At 42.0% G+C, this 20,275-nt stretch overlaps 1 protein-coding gene across 1 annotated transcript in view; it reads right to left on the reverse strand.

The window, feature by feature from the left end:
* Positions 1-20,275, reverse strand: part of KSR2 (kinase suppressor of ras 2) — a 582,604-nt gene that overhangs the window by 149,362 nt on the left and 412,967 nt on the right. The window contains 1 exon segment of the mRNA XM_021007997.1: positions 13,835-13,918. Coding sequence (XP_020863656.1) covers positions 13,835-13,918 — 84 coding nt within the window.

Here is a 20,275-nt window from a genome sequence, read left to right on the forward strand (position 1 = left end):
TTGTTATCATACTCCCTGAAAGTACACATCAGAATAGAAATAGGGCTAGCCTGAGAATCAGAATGAACCTGGGTCTGAATCTGTTCTCCAATTCCTACTAGCTATGGGATGGTGGACAAGCTATTTACACTCCCTGAGCCTCAGTTTCCCATCTGTAAAATGGGGGTAGTCACGTATCTAATTCATAGGATGAATGGGAAGATTAAAGGAAATAATACAGGTAAAATTTTAGGGAAATCTCGTAGAACTATATCAGTGTCAGTTATTACAGATTTATGTGGAAGCCAGCGTCCCCTACATGAATGCAATCACAAATCTGGCTCAGATGTATATGGGGGAGACCTATGGCATAGTAGAGAGAGGTGGCCTCAGTGTCAGGAAGATGTAGGTTCAAGTCTTCCCCCGACAGATACTGGCTTGTGTCCCTGGGCAAGGCACTGAACCTCTCAGAGCCCCAAGGTGACTCTCGAAGGCTATAAATGGCAAAATAGATGCTTGTTGAAAAAGCAACATCCAGCAGTGATGGAAGCCCAGCACAGGTTATTAAAAAAAAAATCTATTCATTGACCACCTGTAACTTTGGGACCAGTTGAGCAGGGAATGGCTTTTCTTAAGGATATAAGGTTCTCGAAAAAACTGATTTCATTTTTGTCTTTCTATCCCCAGACTCATCTCAGTGTCTTGTTAGAGGGTGTGCAGGGATGTGTGGGAGGGAAGAAAGGAGCTTATATCCAATAAATAAATCTCTGGCAAAATCCAACAAAATGTCTACTGAATTTAAATGATAACAATAACAACTGTGCTTTCTATAGAGCTCTAAGGTTTGTGAAGAACTCTGCTTGACCTTCACAATAACCTTGGGAAGTAAGTGCCATTATTATTCCCACTTTATGGATGAGAAAACTAAGGCTAAAGAGACTAAGAAATTCGTCCAGAGTCACCGAACTAGTAAACATTTTAGGTATGATTTGAACTCTGGTCTTCCTCACTCCAAGTCCAGCACTCTCTCCATCATACCACCGAGTTACCTCCAAATTTTTAGAGAACTGACTGACAATTTGGAAGAGCTCTTCCTTGGGATTGATCACAGTCCCTAAATGCTTAGACTAAGGAATGACATCTTCTCCCTCTACTCCCTACAACCATCCCTGATACTTTCTCCTTTGGTGAGTTATAGAAATTCAAGGGCTATGGAACAGAAATTGACAAATTCCATAGTCTTCTTCACTTTGGAGTCATCTAACTGTCCCTTGAACTCAAAATGCTAGTTCCCACCTCCATGTCTTCGACTAGACTCTCACATAATTTTGGTCAATTGTGCCCATCAACAAGCATTTACTAAGAGCCTACTATGTGCTAGGCACTGTGCAAAGAGCTGGGGACAAATGAAAGGTAAAAGACAGTCCCTGACCTTAAGGAATTTCAAGTCATTGCACTCCCTTTTCACCTCCATCTCTTAGAACCCCAGACTTCTTTCCAGGTTCGGCTCACTTGATATCTCCTATTATGAGCCTTTCCTGATTTTCCCAGCTATGAGTACTGTCCCTTTCCTCTAGCTCCTCCTTGAATAGCCTCATATTTTATTACCTGTCTATGTGATACATACATATAACATAGGATATATATATATATATCCTCTAAATAGAATTGATCAAGAAATAAATCAAGTATTTATTAAGCTCCTATTAATGTGTCAGGCACTGTTCTAGGCACTGGGGAAACAAAGAATAAATGGAAATAATCCCTGGTCTCAAGAAGCTTACATTCTATCAGGGAAAGTAAGTGTGTACACACACATACACACACACACACACACACACACACACACATATATGAGAGAGAGAGAGAGAATATGAGAATACAAGAACACAAATTGGGGGAGAAGGATGAGATTAGTGGGGGGGAATCAGAAAATGTTTCATATAAAAGATGATGCTTGAGTTGAAACTTAAAGGAAACCAGGAATTCTAAGGGGCAGAGGTAAGGAAGGAAAGTATTCCAGGCATAGGGTACAGCTAGTACAAAAGCACGGAGATGGGAAATGAAAGGTCCCATGTGAGAAATAGGAGACAGATCAATCTGGTTAGACTATACCGTGCATAAAAAAGGGTTACTATGTAATGAGGCTGGAAAACTAGGTTGGGGTAAGGTTGTCTTGAAATGATAAACAGAAGAGTCTGTATTTGACCCGAAGTAACTGGGAGTCACAGAAGTTTACAGGAAGCACCCAGAAAAAATGAGATGGTAAGATGTATAAGCTTCTTAAGGTCATGAATCCTAATTCTTTTTTTTTCTATATCTCCTCAGTACATAGTACAAGGTCTTGGTCGTAAGCAAGGACTTTATAAGTGCTTATGGAGTTGGATTGGATTAAGATTTTAAAATGAGTTTTTCAATGGGGATTTTTAACTTACTATCCTAGTTGGGAATTTTTGTCTCATTAATTGCAGATCTGCATGCAAGTCAAGCCATCACCTTTGTGACATTGTTGGTCATCTTTGAGAATGAAGGATGGCTGACAACAACAATAGTTTGTCTCATCGCTTAACCCAGACTTCACATATTCAGCTGATGCTTCCACCCACCCCTCTCCTCCACCCCCAAGCCTTCCATATGTTTCTGAAGGAGAATGGCTCATAATCCTTTGGTCTTCCCTGGCAACTCAGTGAGACCTAGACTGACCTTAAATATAAAATATAGGGGGGAGGGATAGGGGATAAGTCAGACATCTGGCATAAGCCAAGCCTTTCAAATCTATTGCCCAATTACATGTGTTTACTCCTAGGGTAATGAGCCTCAAAAAGAGATGCTCAAAGACTCATTTGATATTAGAGATTCCCTCCAGCTTTCCTAAGGCAGAGCTGAGCCAGCACTCTGTTGGCATTCTGAGTCCTGGGGGAATAGAGGCACTTGTCAGAATGTTTGAGTCTCCATTCCATTTTCTAATTTAAAGTTTCCTGAATCTAGTGGTTGTGATTAGCTCAGGTCTACCAACAATGGATTTGTTAGTGAGCCCATGATACTTCTCATATTCTGCTCCATTAACGGTAGAAAGGGCATTGGGATTGGAGTAGAGGAGGACCTGAGGGCAGGTTTTAGTTCTGTATGACCTTGGATAACTTATTTCATCTTTCTGGGCCTCAGTTTCTCCTATGTTACATAAGGGTGTTGGACTAGATGGCCTCTTTGATCGACTTCCAGGCTTGATCTAGGATCTCTGCAATTCTCCCTGCTATTACAGCAATCCCTAGGACTGTCCACATTGATGATCAATCAACAAATATTTAGTCTGTGTCAGGCGCTATTCTAGGTGCTGTGGATATAAAGACAAAAATGAAATAGTCCTTATCCTCAGGAAGTTTACATTCTATTTGGGGGAAAACATGTGCATGGACAGACTGAAAAAAGAAAGAGAAGAGAGAGAGAGAGAGAGAGAGAGAGAGAGAGAGAGAGAGAGAGAGAGAGAGAGAGAGAGAGAGAGTGAGGGAGGGAGGATATGGCATAAAGTGATGAGGGAGGAGGAAAACACTCAAAGTTGGGCTATAACACAGAAGGTGGAGCTTGAACATGTGAAACTGGGAAGCCAGAGGGCTGGACTGGATTCCTGTCAATCCAGCCCAAGGGTGAGTTAGCCTCCATGATCTTCATATAGTACCCATAACTGAGTAACCTCATATTCATACTATATGTGACCTAAGCTATTTTGGGAGATGATGCTTATCTTTAAATTGCGATTATACTTTTTTGGGGGGAAAGTTCTTTGCAAGATAATTTAAACATAACAAAGACTCCTTCTGTGTAGGCACTGCAGGAAGATATCTCTTCTTCTACTTCCTTCTGGTCTTTATGGTATATCTCGCTTCAATGTCTATGGAGGGGTCCAGGAATGGCAGCTCAGCTCAGTTCAATTCAATCTGATAAGTGTTTATTGAGCACCTTCCATGTGCAAGGCACTGTTCCGGGCACTTGGGACACAAAAAAGCCAAATAGACCCTTCCCTCAAGGAACTTCTAATCTGCTAGGGGTCCCACACTTGATTTTCCATAAAACATTCATGATCTGTGAGTGAAAATAGCACTCTGGATTGAAACTGTCATTTGAAACTCTTACTGGTCATTCTTGTTTGGACCCTCTTGAAGCTAAATGTCTAATCATCATCATCATCATCATCATCATCATCATCATCATCATCATCCAGCAGCTAAGGGGCACCATGGTGCATAGAGTCCTGGACCTGGAGCCAGGAAGACCTAAGTTCAAATCCAGCCTCAGACACTTCCTAGCTGTGTGACCCTGGGCAAATCACTTATCCTCTGTTTACTTCAGTTTCCTCACCTGTAAAATGGGGATAATAATAATAATAATAATACCTACCTCCCAGGGTGGTTGTGAGGATCAAATGAGATATTTGTAAAATGAGATAATACAGTAGGTGCTATATAAATGTTAGCTATTATTATTATTAATAAAATACTTTAAGCTTTGCAAAGCACTTTACAAATATTAACATATAGTATCTTCCCAACAACTCTCAATCGTAGATGCTATTATTATGCCCATTTTACAGATGAAAAAAATTTCATTGTATTGTTCTCTTTGCATGAAATGTAAGTGGAATATAAGCTCCATGAAGGTAGGAACTATTTTATTTCTGCATACCAAGAACTTGGAAATGTCTGGTATACAGTAATTGCTTAATAAATGAATGAATACCATGGAATAATGGAAAAATGCTCTGGACTGAGGGTCGGGAGACCCAGGCCTACTATTTAGTAGCTCAGTAATCTTAAGCAAGTCACTCAAGCTGTCTGGACCTCAATTTCCTCACCTGTGAACTGAAGGGGTTGAGTTAAAAGATGTCTCAGGCTCCTTCAAGCCCCCTTCTGAGCCTGGCCCCAGCCCTCAGGATAGATCTAACCTGACCAATACCTGAGCTCCCACAATAGTGATTGTGCAGGTGCCATTGAGAAAATTTATCAGGCTCTCCTTCCCCTCACCCCAGCATACTCAGTGTCTCCCTGCTAGTTTACCTCAGTGGCTTGAACATACCCCTAGGAGGGTGGGTTCTGTGCTCTGGGGTACTGACCTCTCCCCTTTTTGTTGTGGGTGATAAAGGGTGGCTCCCACAGGGTGAGCAGGCATGGATAGATGCAGTTCACATTACATTGCCTTTCCTGCCAAGCCCTCTCCTCTTCCAACCTTCCTTATCATTGTCCAGTGCATACCCAGCCCTCTGGTCACCTAGGCTCTCAATCCCAGTGCCCTCAGCTCCTCTCTTTCACTCTTCCCATAAGTCTAATCAGTTGCCAAATCTTGTAGTTTCTACCTTCACAATATTCCTTGTATCCGTCCCTTCTCACCAACCCTACAGCTTCCATTCTTGTTGAGGCCCTGATCACCTCTCGTCTGTACTACTAAAAGTCTTCCAGTTGGTATCCCTTCCTCATGCTAGGTGGTTCAGGGGATACAGAGTTCTGGCCTGGAGTCAGGAAGATCCGAGTTCAAATGTGGTTGCAGACACTTCCTAGCTGTATGACTCTCACACAGTCAGTAAGCGTCTGAGGCCAGATTTGAACTCAAGAAGATGAGTGTTCCTGACTCCAGGCCCGGTGCTCTATCTGCTAAGGTGCCACCTAGGTGCCCCACCTGACCCTTAGTAAGTGTTGAATAGATGCTTGTTAATTGATTAGTTGATATGTAAAGCACTTTGAAAGCCTTAAAATGCTATTAAGTGTTGTTATTATTATTGCTATTATTATGTACTGCTACTATCATTGTTATTACTCCATGACCGTTGACTCTAAGTATTACAGAAACTGGCATAGATCCGTGCATGTAAAAGGTGCTCAGTCATAATGAGGGCATCATGGCCCTCAAGAAAATATTCACCAGGACTGTGGTCTGATGCAAAGCAGCTTGACTGAAAGAAAACCAGTGTTAATTCATTAAATGGAAAGCTTTCTACCAGAAGACCTGGGCCTGATATTCAGGGGAATGGAAACAGATAAGATCAGCCCCAGGATCACAGTTAATTTCCAGGCTTCTAAGAATGTGTTAAGAGTGACTAGGGATTAGAAGCAGAAAACCCATGGACTAGCGTGTTTCTGCAGACAAGTTAAGCCGTAACCAGAAGATTGACTTCCCTAGAAATTGCTGCTCTGTTCTGAGGTTTATCTTTTCACTGTCTATTTCTGACGGCATAGGCTATGTGACCTTGGGCAAGTACTTTAACTTCTCAGTGCCTTCAGGCAAGTCTCTAAGGGTCTGAATTGCAGAGAAGGTGCCAACCTGCACTGGGAAAGGGAGTTGTCTCTACCGATGAAATCAGACATCCAGTCTCTATCTCTCTCTTAACTGCTTAAAAACTGGACTGTCTGACTCAAGGTGGGGAGGGGGCAGAGTGGAGAGGAGGCGGACTTGAGAAAATCTTTAAATTTTTGCAAGCTTCCAACAAAAATTAGAGGAGAGCCCTGGGGTCTCAGAGAGCCTTGTATCATCAATGTCCAGTATGTAGTAAGCATTCGATAGATGTTCATTGTATTGAACTGAATCGGTTGAAGAGACTGGAAGGTATTTAGCCTGCAGAAGAAAAGACTGAGGCTGTGTGAGCTGACCACTGTCTTCAGTTTGGGGGGTTTGGGGGGGGTTAAGGACGACTTCTGGTAGAGGGGTAAGTTTTGCTCTACTTTGCTCCACAGGGCAGAATCAGAAGGAATGGCGGAACAGATTTAAAGAGGCTAATTTAGGCTTGGAGTCAGGTAGGAAAAAAGGAAACAAACCGACTTCTTAACAGAGAGCTGTCCATGAGGAAGGTACTAGTGGGTTTCTCCTCCTCTCCTTGCAGGTCTTTAAGCAGACTTCTTGTTGGGTTCATTGAATAGGGGACAGCCATGGAGGTCATGCCCAACTCTAAAATTCTGCAATCCTGTGAAGGCTGACTTGGAGGAAGATAACTTTGGATTCAAGCTCCAGTTTCCACACTTAACTAGCTAGACTGGGCAAATCCCTTTATGTTTTTGAAATTCAGTTTCCTCTTCTGGGAATTGGGACCATTATACTTCATGGCGCCAAATGAAGATAGTTCATAGGATCATAGGTAGGCTAAGGTTGTAGGGACCCCAGAGTTCATCAAGACGGGCTCCTCCAGCTTAGAAACAAGGAAGCTGAATCAACCATCACATAGGCAGTAAAACTGCAGAGACATAATTCAGATCCTACAGTTCCAAATCCATCACTCTTTCCACTGCAGTAGGCTGTCTCCTCTTAAATTCTTTGAGGGCAGGAGATATTCTGTTTTGTGGTGTTTTTGTTTTTGCTGGTTCCCCACTGCCTAGCATAGAGCCCAGCACGTAACAGGTCCTTAATAGAGCTTGTTGAATTAATTCCTTTTCCCAAAGGGCATAGACAGGTTCTAAGTCCCACCGCAGAATGCCTTGGAAACAGGAGATCATTCCAAGCCGGATGATGGGTAAAAATAGGACACAGTTAAATGTTAATAACCCAGCTGCATTTCCGGCTGGTCCCTTGCCCCATCTCCAGGAAAGAGCAATGTGGTTCCGAGAGAGCATCATTTCCATAAAGCAAAGGGCACCAGAAAGCCCAGTCCTGTATTGTTCTGTAGGGAGCGTCTACTCCAACAGTGGGCCAACTGCTCCCCCATACCCTCTCCTTCCTTCTCCCCCACCCCAACCCTAGTCTCTCACAAGTTATTTTGATTGGCAATCCACTCTGTATAAGAAAGAATCGACGGAAGACTAGAGAGTCATTTGGAGATGGAGGGGGCAGGGTGATGATAAGGAAAGAGTGATTGAGAGCCAGCAAAGTCATCAAGGAAAGAAAACTTCAGACAGCTGCAAATACAGTTATCAGACACCCCAAGGAATTGTGCTGACACTTCCACCATGGGCAGTTAAAATCCCATCTCCAAACATCAGTGGACGTATTACATGAAATGGCAAGGTTTCGATAACTGTAAATTGCTTTCCTGGCCCTAATTTCCTATTAATTCATTAATCTCTCCATTCAAGCAGCCAACAAGACAGCTGATGATAATTCCAGAGGAAATGGGCTTAAAATGCAGCAGGAGGGAATGAGGTTAGACAGAATGAAAAGGGAAAGCTTCTTGGGGAGATGAGGCCCCAGAATGGGTTGGTGTCTGCTGAATCATCTCTGGAGAATTTCTAGAATAGACAAGCTTAGAAACACTGACGGTTTACTGCCTGGCCCCACCTCCATCTGAAACCATCTTAGCTCAGCAAACACCAAAAAGGCATGTATTCAACCTCCTTTCTTTAGCTCTGGCTCAGGACCTGAGTTCAAATCCTGTTTCTGATGCTCACTACCTGTGAGGCCAAGGTTGCTAACAATGAGAGCTGCCCCAAAGAGGAATGAACTGCCTGGGGAAGTAGTGGTTTTCCCCTACTGCAGGTCCTTAAGCAAAGATGGGATGGCCTCTTGCTGGGTGTGCTGTGGAGGGGATGCTTGTCCAGGTGTGAGTTGAACACGTGGTCCCAACTGAGAGATCACATGATTCTGTGCATACATTACAGGTAATTAAAGAAGTATAAAGATCTGACTGGAACCAGGAAAATCAGGGCTCATATCCCACCTGACACTTAACTAGCTATACGACCCTGGGCAATCTCATTGCCTCTCAACCTCATTTCCTTCATCTATAGAATGGGAATAGCATAATACCTGGAGAACCTACCTCAAAGGGTTGTTGAAGTCTCCAATGAGATGATATCTGGGAAGTGCTTTACAAATCGCAACATTTGATATTAATGTCAGTTATCATTGGCATTTGGTTCAGTGGAGCTCAGAAAGAAACAGCGCTGGGGCAAGTAATGATTCTCCTAACATTCTCTTATGGGTTTTTCGGATTATTTTATAGGTAGAAAAAAAAAGACTTCTGTTTGTAATGACAAAAAATATTAAGGTATGAGCTCCTACCTCTGACACATACTTGCCATTTGAGCTTGGACAAGTCACTTAACTCTTACTGAATGTTTTCTCTAAGAATCCATTGCAGGAGAAAAGTTTCTTCTTTCTAGAGATCCACACAGTCCCTGGCCCTATCCTATGCAGGCTCATGATCATCCTCACTTTTTTCTCTAGCTCTAAAGAGGCAATATACAGCAGATAGATCAATTGGAGTTATGAAGCTAGCCCCAGACACTAGCTTTGTGACCTTGGGCAAGTCACTTAACCCCTGTTCACCTCAGTTTCTTTATATTTAAAATGAACATATTAATGATACCTACCTCCAAGGGCTATTTGTGAAGATCAAATGAGATAACCTTTTTAAAGCATTGTACAAATCTTAAAGTACTACATAAATGTTAGCTGCTGCTGCTACTTCTACTGTAGCAATGTGGTCAGATTATAAACTCACAAAAGTCAGGAATCAGGTTTATTTATATCCTTGACAAAGCACCTGTCACAGCCTGGGGGTAGGTAGGAAAGTTGGGAAGGAGACACAAAAAGGAGGGGGGAGAAAAGGCAGAGAGGAAGAGACAGAGATAGGAGAGATAGTTAAAGAGAAGAGGGAAAAGAAACTGCAAGAAAAGGGAGAGAAAAGGGAGACAGAGAAAAAGAAAAAAGAGAAAGAAGAGATAGATACCCTAAGAAAAAGAATGTAATGACAGAGACAAAAATGAGAGGGAGAAGACAGGCAAAAAGGGAAGCAGAGAGGCTGAGAGAGAGACAGAAAGGGGGAGAGAGAAGGGAAAGAGAGACACAGTGAGACAGAAACACAGAGATAGGCAGAAAGGGGGAGAGAGGAGAGGAGTGAGACAGTGGCATAGAGACAGAGACAGAGAATAAAATTACTCTTAAAAAAACCCTACCTTTATTGATCTATTTTGTTTTTGTGACAAATGGTTTTTTGCTGCTGCTACTGCCGTGATATGAGGGCATTTTTCAAAATGTGTTCTTGTGTCTTGCATAAAATTTGCCTATAAATGAATGTACCTGCATACTTAAACCTTGCATGCAATTTTCAGGGTCCAATTGGATAGATTAGTGGGATTAAACATTTAGAGGAGCTCCTGAGGGAGGAAATAGGACCAAGTGACAGGAGTTACAAGGAAGAAGGTTGAGGGACATTTTAAAAGGGAAAATGCTCTAACAATATGAGCTGTCCAAAAATGGAATGGATAACAGTCCTACCTGGCCAATGGCCATTTAAAGGTGGCAGAGTACTTTATGTACATGATATTCTCATTGAGTCTTGCAACCACCTTGTGCCTAGGACCCTGCAGTTATTATTCTCCCCTTTTACAGATGGGGAAACCACAGCCCAGTTAGTTACTCCTTCAAATCATTTTGTCTTTATTTTGTACATATCTGATATTCATTTATCTGTGAACATAGTATATTCTCTCTCCCCTTCCCTTCTCCCAATTTAATTTCTTTAAGAGCAAGTACCATGTCATTGTTTTTGTATCCCTAACACCTAGGAGAGTAACTGGCATATAGTAGGTGTTGAATAAAAATTTATTTATTGACAAATGATGTCATATACTCCAATGCCTTCCGCCTAGCCATACTCCTTTTCTCTTGGCTACTATTTCCATACATACAGGTATAAGCATAGATCACAGATCTCCAGCTGGAAGGGTCCCCAGAGACCATCTAGTCCAATTCTCCTCATTTTACAGATGAGGGGACTGAGGCCTAGAAAAGCTTGACTTCACCAAGGTCACACATGTCATGGCCATAAGAGTGACCCTAGATTTCCTGACTCCAGAGCTAGCATTTTTCCCACTGTAACCCAATTTCCCTTCTCTCTCTGTCTTGGCTTCCTCTACCCCTCCTCTAAACCACTGCCTTTCCTTAAAACTAAGGAAGCCTGAGTTAGTGGTACTGAGAATCTAAGTCCTTGGGTTTCAGCCTCATTGACTCTCCCCAGCTGCTTGCCTCTCACCTAATTACCTGCCTTCAAAGGAAGCCTCTCTGCAGGTGAGAGGATGTGAAGGTTGCCATTTGCCCCTTCCAAAAGTACATGATGTGACTAGACATGGATTAAAAAAGCCACTTTTGATTCAGCCATGCATGCAAGAGGAAATTAAGAAGCCTATGACTGGACCCGATTAATCGTTGGTTTGTAGGCAAGAAAATCATGGACAAACTCCCTGACCTCCTTACCTGCAGGGTCCAGAAAGGTCAAGGATCCCAGGAAACAAGGAGTTTCAGTAATGTTAATGCCTTCTAATTATCTCCCAATTTGGCCCCAGAGCACTTAAGGCCATTAAGACTTTAGCTAATTAATTCAATTGGTTCCTGGGAGGGATGGAAGGGACTTCAGTCTTATCTTCACCCCGCTGGTAAGAAAGAAGAGGAACTAGGGAGAAGGCAAATTTCTCCTCCTACTGCCTGACTGCCATCTGTTCTGCCTGGTTGGGCCAACCAGTGGTTTTTCTAAGCTTCCATAGCTGGAACAGTTAAAGGAGATCCACAGAGAAAGTATGGGAAAACAGAGGAGAAGGGAAGAAATAAAAAGAAAGGAGAATGGACCAGACTGATGATTCTACATATTGACCTTAAGGAAATATCACAGGAACACAGATATGGGGATCAAGGCTAGCTCAGAGGTTCATTTTACCAATAGAGAAATTGAGGCCTAAGGAGGTTAAGTGATTTGCCCAAAGTCACACAAGTAATAAGTTCACAGATTCATGGATTTTGAGCTTTACCTGCATGGGCTTATCTAATCCAAACATTTCATATTACAGATGCAGAAACTGAGGCCTGGAGTGGTAAGTGACTTGTTTATATCACACACACACACACACACACACACACACACACACACACACACTTATTAAGTGGCGGGGCCAGGATTCAAACTTAACCACAAATCCAACACGGTGCTATACTGCCTCCCAACACGTCATGTAAATGACATGCAAATTGTCATGTAAATGACATGCAAATTATGTCATGTAAATGGAGTGCAAATTAGTTTGAAGTTGTTCTTGGGATCAAAGATTTACAGCTCCAAGGGACCTCAGAGTCCATCGATTTCAGTCCCTTTATTATTGCAAATGAAGAAAATAAGTCTCTGGGAGGTTATGAGATGTGTTCAAGGTCACTCAGGTAGGAAATAGCAGAACTGTAATTTAAAACCAGATCCTCTCATATCAAAGTCACACCCTTTTTATCGGACCAAGATGGGACCCAAGAGGCCATCTAATCCAATCCCTTTAATTTACAGGTGGGGAAGCTGAGGGTCATGCAAGAAATAAGTATAGGAGCCCGCATTTGACTTGATGGCCTCTCAATCCCTTCCAGCCTTAGAGCTATGGTTCCATAACTAGAACTCATGCCTTCTGACTCCAAATATAGCATTTTTTCTGTAAAGCTGTAGTCAAAAATATCTCCATTTTAGCTCTAATCCCTTAACTAGGTGAAAACATGACCCAGTCAATTTATCAAAAGGACTTATACTAAGTTAGAAAAGGTCTTTGGACTAGACTGATATTTGCACAAGAATCTAATGCAAATAGGCCAAGGAAATTTGATCATGGCTTATCTATTATCTATAAATTATCAATGAGTAGAGGAGAGGGGATTTGAGAAACTTCAATGACCATGAAGGTGTAATAGAACACCTTGCAAAGGAATCATGGGGGGGGGAGAAGCATCTTCACCCTTAGCTAGGTTTCCTTCCCTCTGTCCATCTTTGATGAGAAGAAAACTTTCCAGGATCAGTGTCAACAGAATATTGGATTTCCCAACTTCTCCTCATTGTCCAAACAGTGTCCCTGGATCAGCCAGCAGCAATGTCAGTGTCAGAAGCCAAGGAGAGATGGATGCATACTGACCACACTTAAAGGGAACTCCTGAAAACCCCAACAAATGGTACAAAAAGACTTCTAGCACCTAGAAGGTGTGAGTCATCTCTCTGAAATATCTACATTCTAAGCTTGAGTATACCTACAAATATATTTACATAAATTTGTAAGAAAGTGTATCATATACTATAGAGAAATGTTTTCCAAATCTCCTGTGCCACCTTAATAAATACCTCCCTTCTATAAGCTATTTAAATCTGCCTGACTCAATAATTTCCAACTAATAATCTTGCAGAGAGGAAGCACACCGATGGGGGTTTGAGCCAATGGTATTGAGACTATCTTAGATGAAGCCTGAGGGGAGATGTTCCTAGCTGAACTTGAGGACCTGATTTGTCAGTGGAAGTGGGAGTTGGGAAAAGGATCCTTGGAGCTTCTGTGTTTTTCATTTCTATAAAAGAGAAGTTTAAAAAATATTTTTCTTAAGTCAACCTCATGGACAGAACCAATACGGAAGGCCATGTAATGGTAATTGTGCTCAGCCCTGGCGGGGGAGTGTAATATGCTACTCTGGTACCTATATTTAGTATATTGTCACACGAAAATCTTCTAATTCAGGAAGTATTTTGTTACTTTAGGGCAGGGGTGGGGAACCTGTGGCCCTGAGGCTACATGTGGCCCTCTAGTTCCTCAGGTGTGGCCCTTTGACTAAATCCAAACTTCACAGAACAAATCCCCTTAACAAAAAAGGATTTGTTCTGTAAAACTTGGACTCAATCAAAAGGCTGCACCAGACCTAGAAGATCACGAGGCCACAGGTTCCCCACCCCTGTTTTGGGGGCATTTGAACAACACTCATTCGCATTATGTATACGTATATTTGGTCCCATGGTGCACAGGTTCATCTGAGATCTTACTACTGAGTAACAGGAAGATCAGAGACCCTGAGCTTCAGGAAACCAAAGCTTCAAAGCCAAGCTCTGACTCTTCATGACTTCAGGCAACATGACAAGGGACTTTGAATTGTAGATACTTACTTGCAGTTTTTACACTTCAGTCCAAACAACATTCCTTTCCCACAGACAGTGCAAGTCTGAGACATCCAGTACTTGGTGGAAAATCTGAAAAAGAAAGAGCCTAAGTCAGGCGACAAATAGAAGACAATTGATCAAACCTCAAACGTGGACTTGAAATTGAGGGTCACTAACGAAGACCAACAAAGCCCCAAAGCCAGATGGGCTCTTAGGTGAAAGCCTGCCAATGAATGACAGTTCTAGAGCTTAAAAGGACTTCACAGATGAACCCAATCATTTTATAGATGGGAAACTGAGACCCAGATTGATGAAGTGACTTACGATGAAAAGATCATAAATTTAGATCTGGAAAGGAGCTTGGAGACAATTTAGTCCAGTCCCTTCATTTTATGGTAGCATAGTTGGGATTTGAATCCAGGCTATCTGACACCAACTCCAATATTCTTTCCACTACTTTGTACTGTCATCCATGGTGAGGGTAGGGGGAAGGACTGGCAAATCAAATGACTCAGAATTTTAAAGCTGGAAAAGATCTTGGGGGCCTGACAATATATCCCCAATGTTACTTGATGACCTCCAGTGAGGAGAAACCCGTTATGAGCCATGTAGCTCATGCCACTTTAGAACTGTGTTAGTTTTAAGGAAATTTCCCTACATATAAATATATATATATATATATATATAAATTATATATATATATATATATATATATATATATATAAGAGAGAGAGAGAGAGAGAGAGAGAGAGAGAGAGAGAGAGAGAGAGAGAGAGAGAGAGAGAGAGAGAGAGAGAGAGAGAGAGAGAGAGATCCTATTTCCAGTCTTGCTGGATAGGTACTCATTGATGCTTCCCTTCCCAAAAACCATAGAGGGCCAGGCAGTCATTAATTTAGTTCATTTCTATTAAATGCCTATTATATAAAAGCCAGGATGGTAGGTAAGGCAGAAATATGAATTAATCTTTGCCCTCCAGAAGTTTTTTTCTTTCTAATGGGGATGGGTTTGAGGTGAGACTACAACATGCACACTGATAAGTAAATACAAAGAATGTACTATTACAATGTCAGTGAATATCAAGAAGGAGAAAAAACTAACATCAGAAGATATTCCCTGTAGGGGGTGGCTCTGAGCTGCATTTTGCATTTTTTTTTATAATTTTGATTTATCTCATTAAATATTTCCCAATTACATGTAAAATATTTTTAACATTCATTTTTAAAATTTTGATTTCCAAATTCTTTCCCTCCTTCTTTCCTCCCACCCCTCAAGAAGGCAAGCAATATGATATTGATTATACATGTGATGTTATGCAAAGCCTAGTTCTATATTAGCCATGTTGCAAAAGAAAACATACCAAAAAAAAAGAAAAAAAATTAAAAATGAAGAAAGCCAAAAAAAAGTATGCTTCAATCTACACTCAGAGTTCATCAGTTCTCTCTCTCTCTGGAGGCGGATGGCAGTTTTCATCATGAGTCCTTCGGAATTGTCTCGGACCATTGTATTGATCAGAGTTGCTAACTCTTTCACAGTTGATCATAGTTACAACATTGCTATTACTGTGTAAAATGCTTTCCTGGTTCTGCTCACTTCACTTCAAATCAGTTCATATAAGACTTCCTAGGTTTTTCTGAAATGATCCTGCTTGTCTTATAACACAATCATTTACCACAACTTGTTTGGTCATTCCTCAAATGACGGGCATCCCCTTAGTTTCCAGTTCTTTGCTACCACACAAATAAAGAGCTGCTATAAGTATTTTTTGTACTTACTATATACCCTTTTCTCTTATCTTTGATCCCTGAGCTGCATTTAGAAGGAGGCTAGGCATTCTCTGAGGTAGAGGTAAGGAGGCAGTGCATTCCAGACATGGAGGATGGCCTATGCAAAGTCACAGAGAAAGACACGGACTCTCATGCTCAGGGAACAGCCACTTTAACTGGAGTGTAGACAAGGATGTACAAATTTAACAACTAGCTCCACCACCCCTTCAAAAAAAAGTATACATGACACATTTTTAAGTTTAAGATGCATTATTATTAACATTTTATCCATCACTTTCTTAAGTCTAGACAATCAATAAAACAACAAATCAGACCCTGATTTTAGCAATTGCTGATTTCCAAAGGTACAAATGCTTACTCAGAAATTTTAACGATTGGCTCTCAAGAGTCCTTTGAGCTGGCTCCAGCACAGTACTGGGTATAGAATGCATGAAAGGGAGTAATATGAAATGTGGCTAGGAAGATAAGTGGGAGCCAGATCGTGGAGGGCTTTAAATGCCAAATGGATGATTTCTTATTTTATCCCATTGGTAATAGGGAGCCACTGAAGACAGCCTAGGAAGGTCATGAGTCGGTCTGATCTATGTGTGAGAGTTGGATTTAGAAGATGAAGGATCACTAGGGTTGACTCATCCACACACTAGTGGATGAGCTGAGGAAGCCACCTGTAAAACTGGGACATTCAACCTCAGAGTGAAGGTCACAGGATTGTAGTCAGCAGCGTACAAGAGAGTGGCATCAGGGGAAGAGGCTCGAATTCAGTGTCATTCTTTGTTGTTCAGTCATGTCCAATTTTTTTGTGACCCCATTTGGGGTCTTCTTGACAGAGACACTAGAGTGGTTTACCATTTCCTTCTCCAGCTCATTTTATAGACAAGGAAACTAAGTTGCCTAGATTCATGTATCTAGTAAGTGTCTAAAGCCAGATTTGAACTCAGAAACATAAGTCTTCCTGACTCCAGATCCGTGTCACTGAATCTGAGTTCAAATCCTAGGTCTGCCACTTTTGCTTTGTGGCCTTGGCTATACATTTAACCTCTCTGGATTGTTTTCACAGCTTTAAAAATTGGGATTAAATTACCTCCAAGGTCCTTTCTACCTCTGATAAATCCTACAATGCTGAACTTCTAGTCAAGAGACCTACTCGTAGTTTCAGTCAACAAACAAGCATTTCTTAAGGGTTTAGCACTACGGAGACAAAAGAGGACCAAAAGAGTCCCTGCCCTCAAGCAGCTGACCTTATGGAGGGAGGACAACCAATAATGGCATAAACAGAGTAGATGGAGGTTCAAATCTATTTCAGTGCTCACCAATAATGAACCTAAACCTCACTAAGCCTCAGTTTTTTCATCTGTAAAATGGGGATAAGAATACCTGCAGGGTCTACCTCACAGGACTAGTTGAGAGAAGTGTTTTCTAAGCCTTAGTGAAGTTATGTAACAACTTCAGCTGCAACTTAGAGCTAGAAAGGACCCTCAGAGATGAAGTTGTGCAACTTTCACATTTTACAGGGAAGGAAACTGAGGCAGAGAGGAGGGACTTGACATGCCCAAGGTCACACAGGAGAATGAGATTTGAACCAGAGTCTTCTCCACATCAGTCACTTTGCTGTACAGGGGAGCTAGGGGAATAAAGCACTGAACCTTGAGTTAGGAAGGCCTGAGTGCAAATCTAGCCATAGACACTTAATAGCTATGTGACCTTGGCAAGTTGCTTCATCTCTGTTTGCCTCAGTTTCCTCATCTTTAAAATAAGGATAATAATAGCACCTACCTCCCAGGGTTGCTGTGAGGAGATCATATTTGTAAAGTGCTTACAAACCCTCACATAAATGCTTATACATACCTCAAATAAATGCTTGCTAGCTATCATCATTATTATCTTTAGTAGGTGGCCCCTTCCAGCTCAACCTGACTCTCTCTTTCTTCCCCAGATACTGGGAAGGGGGAATGAAAGGGAGAAGGAGGGAGAGTGGGAAAGTGGGCAGTTCTAGAGCAGAGAAGATGCAGGGGCTAAATGAGTTGCATCCATCTCTCTAGCCACTTGCCTGGGGCTGGGCTTCTTTTCCAGGAGACAGGCTGTAGCCAGCAGGGCTGGGAATGGGAAATTTATTAAAGGTTGCCAGGTCAGAGTGAATTTTCGATTTTTATCAGCATCAGCTGGAGTTGTATCTAATCTCAGCTGGATCTGAGTTGAAATGAAAGTTGGATGTGATTACATAAATTGGTGCCTGAGCCTATGAAGGGGGGGTGGGGCACTTGGGCTCCTGTGGCTCAAAAGAGGGAGTAAAGTCCTCCCTCTCCTGTGCTCCACTTCCTATAGACGCTCAGAACAGATACCTAGCTCTCCCCAATTTGGCCTGGAGCTGAGATCTCAACAAATAAATCAGCAAAACAATGCGGATTTGCAAATGAGACTTATGTGCCTAACAAATTGTTTTGATTCACCCCATTCCACTTCAAATAGCTCTAATTTTTAGGGATGTTTTTTCCCTATGTTAGCCTCTTTGCAACTGCCTTTTTCCTCCTAGACCAGATACCCTAGAGATGAGAGGGTGATTAGTCGCTATGAATTTCACTGGATTTCTACAGTCTGCACCCCAAGGGTGAGCACATCCCTTTCTCCTCTAAGGGGGAAGAGATGGAGTGCTCTTTTGGTTGGCAAGCTTTGAACAGCAGCCGAGAGCTTGGCCCCAAAGGAGGTACTTTACCATCATTTTTTGTGTATTAAGTGAGTTTAGCTTAAGGGAGGCCACAGTGAAAGTGAGGAGGAACCGAGTTAAAATCCCACCTCAAAAGCTTTCTGTGACCTTGGGCAAATGACTTCATCTGGCTCAGTTTCCTCATAATAATTAAAGCTCCCGCCTCCTACGGTTGCTGTGAGGATCGATTCATATAACTTATGTAAAGTGCTACATAAATGCTAGTTATTACCATGTAATTTATATGATATCTGCCCAAGTAACAATCAAACATTTACTAAGCACTTATTATGTACTAAGCATTAGGGACATAAAGACGAAAGTGAAGACGGTCCCTACTCTCAAAAAGCTTATGGTCTAGCCATGGGAGACAACATGAGCAGGTATGCTTCTATACAAAATATAAGGATAGACACCAGATTTATTAGGATAGGGAGCTCAAGGTCAGAAACTTCCTGTATCAAAGCAATTGGTCATTTTCTCTTCAAGTTAGAATCTTAGAAAGTTGCCTATTTGTGAAATATGTTGTAGTGATGTTCGATCATGAGACTTTCTTGGCAAATATAGCATTTCTTTCTCCAGCTCATTTTTACAGAAAAGGAAACTGAGGCAAACAGTTAAGTGACTTGCCCAGGGGCACATGGCTAGTGAGAGACCAGATTTGAATTCCAGTCTTCCTGACTCCAGTCCCGGTGCTCTATCCACTGCATCACCAAGCTGGCCATGTTATAATAGGGATTCTTTTGTGAGTATAGAGATCAAATGGCTGCCTAGGTTGATTCCAATGCTAAAATGCAGGGATATACAATCCAGCACCCCTCCTCCCTCATACTGCAGGTCTTCCTCCAACTTTTTTGCAAACTCTTTTTTCCCCTTTACTGTTTTATGAGACCACATGGCTCCTAATTTCCTACCATGTTGTTCTGGTAATCAACTGTTTTCTGCTGCCCCTTGGAAAGATGAGTTGCCACAGAACATGATGAGAAGAAGGAAATAGTCCTGAAACTAGCAGCATCAGCTTCAAAAGAGGAAGCAAGTGGCCATTTTTGGACCACTTCAAGAAAGTCCAGAGGGGCTCAGGACCCTGAAATTCCAGAAGGGTGTGGAGTTTAAATTACTGTTGCTATCTCAGGAGATAAGAGTAAGGCAGAGGGGATCTGGCCTCATGGGCTGGAAAGGACCTTTAAGGCCACTGAGTCCAACCCCCTTATTTTATAGATAAGGAAACTGAGGCTGTTGGAAGCAAACTGACTTATCCAAGGCCACACAGCTATGGATTTAAACCCAAGTCTTCCTGATTCAAGATACCAATTTCTATCCATTACACTACCTAGTTGCCCAGAAGTCAGGAAGATCTGAGTTCTAGTCCTGATCCTATAACCCTAATCTTCATCATATTCTCTCTGTCTCTAGGGCCACTTCCTCCCTCTAATTGGAGGGCAGAGACCTTCCTTCGCAGAACCTCCATTTAAGGAAGGAGCTCAAGTCAGCAATCCTTCATTTCCCACCTGACAGTACTCTCCTGGACTTCTCCATGCCCCGCCCCCAGGTATTTCCTTCTCCTACTATCCACTTTCCTTCATTCTTTTGTACGTAGTCTTCTCCCATTGGACTGTAAACTCCTTGAGGGCAGTCTCTAGCCTTTCTTTATATCCCCAGTGGTTAGCACAAGTAGGTATTTAATAAATATTTGTTGACTATTTTCAGCCATCTTCATGCAGTGGTGAAGTGTGTGCACCACCCCTCCCACGGAGCTCTAGGAATATCCATCAAAGCAACACTTCCACAATACTGCTCCCTGGCCACCATTCTCTTAGATGTGTTGTCTTCCTCTGTTAGAATGGAAGCCCCCTGAGGGTAGAGACTAGCTTTACATTTACATTTGTATCTTCAGTAGTTAGCATGGTGCCTGGCGCATAAATGCTATTTCCTTCCATTACTGTTACTCAAAGCTCGTATTC

Source organism: Phascolarctos cinereus, unplaced genomic scaffold, assembly GCF_003287225.1.
Source record: "Phascolarctos cinereus isolate Bilbo 61053 unplaced genomic scaffold, phaCin_HiC Scaffold_4;HRSCAF=312, whole genome shotgun sequence".
NCBI classification, from domain to species: domain Eukaryota; kingdom Metazoa; phylum Chordata; class Mammalia; order Diprotodontia; family Phascolarctidae; genus Phascolarctos; species Phascolarctos cinereus.